Here is a 10,706-nt window from a genome sequence, read left to right as displayed (position 1 = left end):
AATGAGATAAAGAAAATCTTCAAACTTGCAGTTGTTACATGTCTTTGTCTGAATGAGCTTCACTGGACACACAAGGAGGAACATTTGAACATTGGGAGTTATTTCCCGGTCAAATGAAGGTCTCAAATCGGCCATGCTTTGTGTATTGATATTCTCCCCCTTTGGATCCAATCATCCTTTAAAAACGAACATAATTCTGCTTCATAATTAACATATAACAATTGTTTCACATGCTAATTGAATGAGCTCAGCCTCCTTGGAGAGCCAGCAGAACAATTTTCGGCCTGTTTCAGAAAATGGAGGAAATATGGCGCTTTGAACTACCTTTTGCATGCTTGCGAAATGTTGAGAGCCCATGTCAAATTTAACGAGGTTTGCCCTCCGCAAATAACTTCTAACTTGCAGACAAATTAAACACGAGTGTGTTTGTTGGCCCTTAAATGTGCTTCTCGGTGTCTGCTGCTTGAGGTCATATTGCTCCATCAGTGACTGACACTCCGGTCCAAAAGAAGAAACGCAGCCATTGTTTGAATCACAGCTTAGTAAAACATTTGTCAGTCTTAACAAATCGCTATAATCCTCCAATATTTTCACAGGGACTTATAGTGCGCATGTAGCACTTAATAGTGAGGTTTTAGTGATGCTTTTTTTTTCTGGTCCTCTGGAGGTGTGCTGTGGTATTAGAAGGCTACATAATCTTTCTGAGATTGATTACAGCATCAGTTTCTCCCACTGAGCATGGTTATTAAGTTGTGCAAGTGCGACACCATGTGGTGAAACGCCGGTAGTTCTGCTTGGCAATGCCTGGAAATAGTGGAAAATATTCAACAGCTTGGAGATGTAAATACTTGTATATGCAAAAGGGACTCCACTCACAGGCAGAAAGGGGCATCAACTGGTATTCTGAGTTAACCACTAAATAAATTGATTTGTGGGAAGATCTGTGGGCCAATAGAACAAACTGAAGTCGCTTTCAATTTGGTTGTTTTTAATGATTTAAGGTGGACTACATGCACATGTCATGAGAAACAGAAGGGCAAATGAATTACCAAAATATATGAAAATACAAAAGGAATAATGTGATTTAAAAAAAAATATTCCAATCAAGATGACAAAAATGATCCAACCCTTCACCCAGACTCAATCAAAGGTAAACGGGGCCATTGAAGCTGAGTTTCTGAACACTGTAGCAACATGAGCAGGAATTCCATTTCCTTCTCCCAGGTCGCCCACATTGTGTTTTGTTGTTGATACTGCGAGGTGGAAACTTTGGAGGGGGACAAAGCAGCCCATCTCTCCCGGCACTGTGACCTTGGGTGCCTGACAGATACAAAAGCGTCCGTGCAGGGCAGCATTCCTCAGAGCAGGTAAACAGAGCCTCCTCTAATCCCTCTGGGGGCCCTCAGTCTGCTGCAGCTCAACAACGGCTTTTACAAATGTTGACATTTGCAAACATGAACAGTCTGGCATTCTGGAAAACAAAACTCCCCGTTTCTAAGAGAGTTCTGCGAATGGAAGCCCTCCGTTCATCCGAGGCAACATTTAGTCCTCTGTGGCAGCAACCAGCAGAGCCCGAGACGTGAGTGGTAAGTTAGAGGGAACATTTTTACAAGGATCTAATCCCAAACAGGGAAACACACCTTTACTACTGCCTCCTCGCTTACAGTCAATAAATGGAAACCGACAACTAAACTTGTTAAGACAAATTACATACATGTAGACTTTGCAAATAAACTAAATAAACGATAGATGGACAAATGACTAGATGGATAATACTGTACATGCACAGATCTTAAGAAATATGGTGGTTTTTTTTTTTAAAACCACAATAAAGATAAAAAACCAGGGTTGTCAGATGAAGTAACAACAATATTAGCATTATTTCGGAGAGTTCTCAACCTTCCCTGTTGGTGTAGTCTATAAAGAAGAGTTGGCGGGTGTACATGGTCTTAGATCTCTTCAACTGCAGCACCGGTTTTAGGTTGGATCTAAATTTCACAATCAAGAACAACATTTTGGTCTTTTTTGAAATCATGTCTTAGAAATTGGTCCTCAAAATTCACATGAAGACGACACGAAACAAACCATAAAGCAACCAGCCACATTTTTCCAACCATTCCTGGTTTGAGAATATGCAGTATAACAGAGAGACACTGCAGTTAGTTTGGATTATAGATCCTTCAGATCAGTGGTTTCCAACCCAGAGGTTTGAGACCCCTTGAACGGGTTGCCAGACCAATCTGAGGGGTCACCAGCCAATAAATGAGACAGAAAAGAAGGAAAATATTGTTCTACTTCTCAAAATGTCCTGTATTCCTCACTTTTCTCTAATATTTGCTTGTACAACACTCGGTAGAGGCACAGAGAGATAACTAACTAACAGTGAATCTGAGAGGTCTAATCACTCTTTGATTGAAATACTCACAACTAAAAATATATTGAAGCAGTGAAGAGGACTGCAAACACGAACCATTACCTCTCTGACTAAAGGACCCGGGTTCTTTTAAACTGAAAGGAAGTAGTCTGGAACTCAAACACATCAAACTTCACAATAAAAACAAATGCCACTGTTGTGTATGTCAAAAACATTTATTTTTCTTTAGTTTCTGGTATCAAATGTAAATTTCCATCTCTTTAAGAATTATTCACTTTTTAAAAAACATAAAATCTCTTTTTAAAAAATCACATCATTTACAGTATCACAACAAATTTCACAGTGATTTCAGATTTTCCAACAGAAAATGTGATTATTTCATTCATATTTCATTTCAAAGTGTGAACACACATGACAGGATGGATTGTCAACAGTTATAGTCAAAACTCGAGGTTGGATTTTCAGTCATTATTTGGTGCACCATACTGTTCGAGAGGAGGAAACCACTGTAGTGTCTTTTTCAACATCCAACCAAACAATGCATGTCAAGAAGCTGGGATGACCTTTGGTGCAGTGAAAGCCATAAAGCGGCTTTAGAGTAACGTGTCTGCTCTGTGAACCCGGCTGTCGTCACAGAGATGGAAACCTCCATCCACTGGGCTAACAAACAATGGTAATCCAGGTAGGCCACCCTGCTTGATACAGAAGTCTTAAGTTCATTCAACCACGGCAGCATTGAAGAAAAGATGAGTGACTGTCACATATGAAAGTTGGAAGAACAGCGATGGCAGGAAAAGCATTAATGGAAGGAAATGTGTCGGGACCAATAGTCTGAGTGCGGCAACATCTATTTAGTGGGGGAAGCAAGCTCAAGTAAAATCTTCGTTCCAAGGCCGGATACTGCATGGCTGTAAAAAGAACCTTAAGTTTTAAGTGAGTGAGTGAGTTAAGGCAGGAAAAGTGACATAGTCGTATCACGGCTAAAAGCTGGTCAATGGCTCCTCTCACCAGTACGCTGTTGAAAAATCAATGTGTTAAAATACTAGAGGTCATTCTGTTTTGGGGACACCCGTCGTGACTGGTGGTCACTATCAGGTGTGGTTTTTTAAGACAAATTTGTATAGTGGCGTCTAAAACAAAACATCTGTGCAGCTACAACCTCAAAAAGCCCACTGTGCTAAAACCAGGAGGACCGCAAGTGTTGGACCATGCCAATGGTTTTGCATGCATTTGCTCAACTTGTTTGTACCTCTCATGTAATCAATACTTCTACGTTTTAAGACTTTTGCATTAATGATTACATCAGAGTCACAGATTTAAGCCACTGATTTCCTTCAAGATAAATACAAGGCAAATAAAAAGGTAGGTCATTTGACAACACTTGATGCTGTGTTTTGCTGGTACAAAAACTAGTCCATCTGGTGTATAGGCAACTTAAATAAACAAGGTGCAACTATTACTTGAACCAACCAAAGGCACTACCTGGAGATGACATATTGTATCTTCTTAGTTGTTTAGCATAACTTGAGGAAACATTATACAAATAAATTAAAAGCTACCAGTTTGGTGATGTGTTGTATACAACATGCAGCAAATGAATTATTTTTCACACCAGCAGGATAAAAAAAAAAACAAAGCCTTTGAGAAATAAGGAAATGTCTTCAAAACAGCAAGTGGTTTCAAATGACCGGCTGGGTTTTTTTTTTGCAAAGTTAACCTTAAATGATCTCATTAAAAAGGGACATATGAAAAGCTACCCAACTACCCAGATCTAAAAGCACAAGGCACCAATAATATCTGCTTTATCGTGCAACATTAACATAACTTTGACAAAAAGTAAAGCCAACTGATAGTTTGATGTGACTTATCTTGCAAATTGATTTCGTACAGTGCTATATGAAGTTGGGGAAAGTTGTAGTTATAATTTGTTAAGTAGCCATTAGTAAATTATAACACATCTATAACCCAATTTGTTGATTTGCTAAAAACATGCTGAACCCTTGGTATGGTCCCTTAACTTTGCTTTTGGGGCTAGCAACCATATCGATGACAGCTTGAGACACGGCTCTGCTGAGATAGATGTAACCTGAGGAAAAACAAAGAAATGATTATTTCAGCCAGCAGCAGCAACATGGATCACCAAATGGACCTATGGAAAAAGAAGTTGTTAGTGTTGTGTATAACCCAAGCCAGCTAGTGTTGCGTATTTAACCCAAAGCTCATATAAAACATATTGATACTAGTCATTAGCAGTCATAATGAAGGATAAGAAAGCCCCACAGACATGTCACAGATGAGCTTAATCAAATATCTAAATACTGTACTGCAACCATGAGGTGATGTAAGTGGAAAAACATCCTGCTAGTAATATAGCCTACTGTAAATCAAGTTCTCATCACCATTCAGATCACCGTTTTCCTCAAGAAAATTACTCTGAGAAATAGAACATCGTAGTTCAAGGTGCATGTATGTACAAAATTCTTAAAATTAAGGTACAAATAGATCCAATATGAATCTGTTCTGTCATTACAAGACCAGGTGTCTTATACCAATATAACTATCAATGGCATTGCCGATACTTTTTTTAAATCCACAGGATTTACCACAGCACTAAAAAGTACGAAAAGTAAAAATGTAACGCACAACATGGAAGACATTAAATACACATTGTTAGGGAACAAAAACTTCTACATCAGTTCAACTCAAAACAAAAGGAATAAAACATAAAGAAGTTTAGAACAACTGTACAACATACAAAAAGACTTGAAACCACGCAACCTCAAGTTTTACAAGAAGTAAGAAGGAATTTGAGGAGTTTAAACACACCCCATTTGTCCCAAAGCTTCTGATATGTAAAGCATGTTGAGAATCTAGAAACCTTTACTGGCAAGAATCACACATGTGCAGCTTATTTTAAAACTTGAAGTGAATTGAGTTATTTCAAGTAATGGGAAATATTTTTTAAAAGGGAAATACCACTAAATCTATTGATTTGATTCACACATGCAGTCAAGGACAGAGGCCAAAAAGCACTTGTGAATATGAATTGTTACCAGAGAACCAATAACTTAATCTGTGATGTCATCCAGATGCACAGCCAGGAGCTGATTTACGAACGGTAATTAAAGAGATGTCTAAATGTCAACCCTCCAAATTATCTTTGCATTATGGCTTATTCCAACCAAACAAAATCCAGTGAAATTGTTTAAAATGCTGCTACTTTGTCTATTGCTTTACCTTTAGCATGTCCGGGCTGTAGGGAGCTGAACATTAGTATGACATCACAGTTAAATGGGCAGGGGAAAACATTCTCATGTTTCTATAAAAAGTTATGAAGCAAATGATTTCATTGCCAAAATTCAGTGGCATCCCCCCTAAATCTACATGAGGTAGTATTTCTTGCCATACAAGGTGTTAAAAAACGCTTTATAAAATATATATATATATATATGTGATATGTTGCAAGTTAAATACCCAGGAACTTACAGAATACGTAAAGAATCAATGAATAAAATGCAGCACAAATGAGAAAGATTATTCATCGTAAAGGCACCGGACACATGGACATCACACACAACCACACATCTTTGGGCTAAAGTTTAACCGGCTTCACATACCTGCATGCTCAGGGTATATTGGCCATGTTTTTATTTTCCCTTAAACTTTTTGTCAAATGTCTTATAAACAGAAATGTGGTCCAGTCATTCTTCATTTTGGCTCTAAATTAGAAACAAAACATTTGTAAAATGATTTATGTCTGGACACATTGGTACATCCTTACATATAAAATTGTGATGATACAACGAAAGTAAAGAATAACTCAAAATTTGTTTTAACAGGATAAATATTGAGAGAAAGTTCTGGTCTACTTATGTACATGATCACTACACGGATAATGGTTGCCCCCTCGGCTTCCTTTAACACATTCCTGCAAATAATGTACACGACATTCACATCTTAACTAAACTTTAGTTTTTAGTTAATACGGGTAATAATGTATTAATATTTAAAAGAACTGCTTCTGTTTCACAAACATTTAACCCAGCTTTAACAAAAATGTTGTATGAGGAAGAAAAAAATCATGGGATTATGTAAAAAGCAAATGAGCCTAAATTGCTATATTTACTTTAAATAATGATGTCTAATGAAATCGAGGACCCAGACATGGAAATTGAGTATTTTGAAAAATTTAAGGTTTTCATTGATGTGGCATCACCCCCCAAACAAGAGCTCACGCTCATAGAAAATTAAAATAAAGTGATGCATTAGAGATTGTACAACAACTTCACACACATCTGAAGAAATGTGTCTTTATGTAGGAGTACGATATCAATATGAGTAAGATCTCAGAATTTACAGAGGATGTCTTCACTATAATAAGGGGAATTCAATTTAAGGGGCAAAGTACTGCAGTGAATTTATTTTCCCTTTCTGCTCTACTGCCAAACATCTAGCTCAGTGTGAAAGGCAAACTGTTCAAAGTGCTCTTCCAGGTACACTATGCAGCTCAAAAGATAAGGCACCAAAATTAACTGATGGTCACGCAGATTCCAATCCATATTACCAGAGCGGAGAAAGCCTCATGTATATCCTAGCAAAAAATGTACATAGTGTTTGCATATCTTGCAGAGAACTGTAAGCAATTCTCTCTGATCTACCAAATCTACGATTAATTATCAAATCCCGAACAATATGCATTTAAATTGTAATCATAAAAAATCTCCAAAAAACATTTATACACATTCCCTCAGTGCACACGCTGCACATTTCGAAACCTAAATCTAACTACTCCATAATCACACATACAACTAAAATATACATCCAAAGGGCATGGAGGATTATTCCAAAATGGATTCCATGTAACAGTTAAAAGACCTAATAACATTTAGAACAAGGAGAAATGCCAAATGACCAAAGTGACTACCCTAATCGAGAGATGATCTGACCAAACTGTCCCAGAAGCATAACTGAAACTGAAAAGCACCACAAAATCTACACAAGAGTCACAACATTTACAATTTTGACTGGGAATTTAGAAAAAAAAACGTATTCATGTTATATCCAATGCCAATTTGGACCCAGCCACTACTATGTGTCAAATTTTTAAAATCATCCTGTGCCTGTATGCACGTTCTCCACTAGGTAGTGCCATTCACCCAAAAACTGATGGAGACTCATCTGTACCTGAAAGCGAACTTGAGGTGGAAAAAAATTAAGCACCATTAGTGATGAAATACCGCCATCTACAGAGGGGGAGAAACACTGCTACTGTATGTGAACAGGCTGGCCACAGTCTGTCACAACCACTTCCTGCATCCGAACCAGACCAGAACGAGCCACAAATAATAAAAAAACTATGATGAAGTGGTCACATCAAAATGACAACGTTTAAGTGTTCTATTTGTTTTAATAATGAATCTAACTGAGGAGGGGAGCAACCATTATCATATAACAAGTTCTACCTATTGTCCGTGTAAGATGCTTAAAACATTCCTCACAAACTACATCAAAGTTGGATTAAATGTCCAGTGTCTCTCCAGTGCCATTTTACAACAATGGACAATTGGTAGACAGTGTCAAACAATGACATGCTCGCAGCCAAGGTCTTTATGTTCACTGTTCCAAGTTGACAGGAGATGAACGATGCTTCTGTGCGGAGACGTTGACCGTGTGTGGGTGACCCCCAAAGGGCCGATGAAATATTCCTATGCCAGGGTTGGAGCTGTACACGAGAGGCTCCCACGTTGGGAGAAAGTGACTTCTTGTAACAGGACTCCCTGGCTCTATTGTGCTCCTCATCCATCAATCAGCGACACATCAATGTGGGACAAATCAATCATGTGCCTGTGTAGCAATTGTGATAATAATGTTTGAACCATTGGGGCAAAGACACTAATGAACACTTATGTTGTGCTGCACACAAGGTGTACAACATAATATCCAAAACCATCACATTTGCAACATCTATAAAGATGATGAAAAGAGGAAGGAATATTGATTACCTATGGAAGCTCATTTGGAAACTGGAAGCATGCTGGGCACTGGAAAATTTGGCGACTGCTTTCCTCTGCTGGGGCATCATTTTGAACATCTGCAATACAAAGAAATAGTAAAATACAAATTGAGTACTCCTAGACTCTCCCCTTATCCACAAGAGGGAGCGAGGGTGGTGGACGGAAACTGATTAATCCTTTCACTCTACCTACCTAATCACTACAACAGAGGGCGCTATGGGATCACACTAAGAAAATGCAATTACTGCAACTTAGGTGTGTACAAGTAAATATCTATGTTTAAAGTTCTCGCCATGATGTACATAGCTTAAATATAAAAATGACAAATAAGTAGATTTGGCATTAGTTACAATTTAAAGATCTTAGTGACGGCAAAGAATTGTGTTAGTCTTTATATAAACTGGATGCTTTAATAACATTAAGTGTTAAAAAGTTCTACAATACAATAAAAATGCACACTTCAGTGTATCTACCTCTATTGGGCCAATGGACCTGAGAAGATTCTTCAGCTGAGTGTCAGTTGTGGATGAGGAGAGGCCCTCTATGGACACAGTACAGCGATCGGTCTCTGCAACTCTTGGGCTCTGTCTGGTGGACACCGGACGACCTCGACCTATCGGACCAGCCCCTCTACCTCGGCCCCGGCCCGACACGACAACCTACGACAGGTGTGAAAAAAATTGCCCACATGAGGAAAAAAATACAATTGAGAGAAAGACGGCAAAAAACACAGACCGAACCTTTCACTGCTTAAACAGGCATTTTGAGTTTTTAATCCTGTATTCAACCGTGTGGAGAGGAGCTATACTATTTCTCAGCACAAAGGAAAATTGTAAAACGCTGTGTTTTCCTCTCGCACCTCTCAGACACGCCAAGCTTTCACATGATTGACTTATCATATTTCTACATAGAACATCAATGTCAGAACATGATGCATTTGGCATGGCATATCTTCATTTGAGCTTGAGAGTGAGAGCTATGTTTCTTGAGCTGCAGAGGAAGAGAAGGTGGAGGAGGGAGAGACTCCAAAAAGAGACAAGTGGAGGTAGAGGGAATATGTGTGTGTGTGTGTGTGTGTGTTGGGGGCAGGGGAGTATAAAGGGAGAGGGAGCCATGCAAGCGTTATGGTGACTGCCTTACCCTGTCAGCATCAGTGAGTATGGTAACTGTGACAGCAGCCTGGTGGTGACAGGCGTGCAGAGAGGCCAGGGGACCTTGTGTAGCCCCCTGTGTTACACTGCTTTCGGCTTGTCAATACTCCTGCACCTGGCATACTGTCCTGTCTTATTACCACTACTGCTCGATTGGTATGTCTACTGAATGCCAGGGTAGCGCCAGCGGCACAGGACAACTTTACAGGAGACATTCCAGCTTCTTTTATTTCAGAACTGCCATTATCTCACAGTCTGTACTGTTAATATATATATTTTAGGTGAAATGGTTGCTGGTGTCCAAAGCACAGACGTGCTCATTTATGACATACCCTGTTTTGCTGTGGGTTGCCCATGCCCCCTCGGCCAGCCTGCGGTGTTTCGACTGTTCCCTGTTGCTGCTGTCCTGTCATTGTGACCTTCCTTTGGACGACTTGGTTGAGCGGGGTTGCCGACCAGGTGCCTTGTTGCTGCACTGGGCCGTCGGTGGCCACAGGCCCAGTACCACTCTAATGATGGGGGGGGGGGGGGACAACACTAATTTAGCACCTCACACAAATTCCATACTTTATCTCCATCTGTGGGCATCAAAAACTCTTATTCACATTAAGCATTTAAGCAATGTGTTTATGGACAACAGGGAGAAATGCAAGGCCACATCTACAAAGCTAACGCAAAATGTGCCCGCATTGGAGCTGGATCCCTATCAGACATGCTTTGGGGAATAAAGATCAACCCAACAAGGTGATGGTCTCATTATCAAATAAAGTCACAGCTCAACTCTGCTGACATGCGGGGAGGAATTGAAGGTCGTCTCTTCCCCGACTCTGCGGAGAGATGTGACAGATCAATACAGGGGAAGAAAAGAGGCGATATCTCTGACCTGTCCCCAGTTGAGAGTAAATGGATTAATCCCTCCTATAGAAATCACAGCTCCTGATTGCACCCATCAAATGCTAAGCTGCATTACACTGGAACGACAGCAGCTCGATGTGTACCCCATCCCCCTTACACCCCCCACCTCCTCCCCAGCTTTTGTGTCTTGCGCTGCTTTGTATTATCCCTGATGAAAATATAATTTGCCTCTTATCTGTGTGCCTAAGCCATACAAATCCAAATCCTCAAAAGTGGCAACTTTCTTACACAGGTATTATGTCCCCCCCCCCC

General features: G+C 39.8%; 1 protein-coding gene across 4 annotated transcripts in view; it reads right to left on the bottom strand.

Moving 5' to 3' along the window:
- Positions 1-2,570: 2,570 nt before the first annotated feature.
- Positions 2,571-10,706, bottom strand: part of rbm33a (RNA binding motif protein 33a) — a 29,528-nt gene continuing 21,392 nt past the window's right edge. For 3 of the 4 annotated variants that reach the window (XM_035654550.1, XM_035654569.1, XM_035654560.1), the window contains exons 16-19: positions 9,872-10,048; positions 8,862-9,047; positions 8,377-8,465; positions 2,571-8,218 (exon numbers count right to left, since the gene is read on the bottom strand). In XM_035654550.1, the coding sequence (XP_035510443.1) occupies positions 8,170-8,218; positions 8,377-8,465; positions 8,862-9,047; positions 9,872-10,048 (501 nt within the window). In that variant the 3' untranslated portion in view covers positions 2,571-8,169. The remainder of the gene's footprint in view (positions 8,219-8,376; positions 8,466-8,861; positions 9,048-9,871; positions 10,049-10,706) is intronic. The other variant, XM_035654578.1, reaches the window with a different exon arrangement.

Source organism: Morone saxatilis, unplaced genomic scaffold, assembly GCF_004916995.1.
Source record: "Morone saxatilis isolate NCDOM2014 unplaced genomic scaffold, NCSU_SB_2.0 Contig0, whole genome shotgun sequence".
Lineage (NCBI taxonomy): Eukaryota > Metazoa > Chordata > Actinopteri > Moronidae > Morone > Morone saxatilis.
The sequence above is the reverse complement of the archived record's forward strand: the minus strand, read 5'-3'. Positions and strand labels throughout refer to the sequence as shown.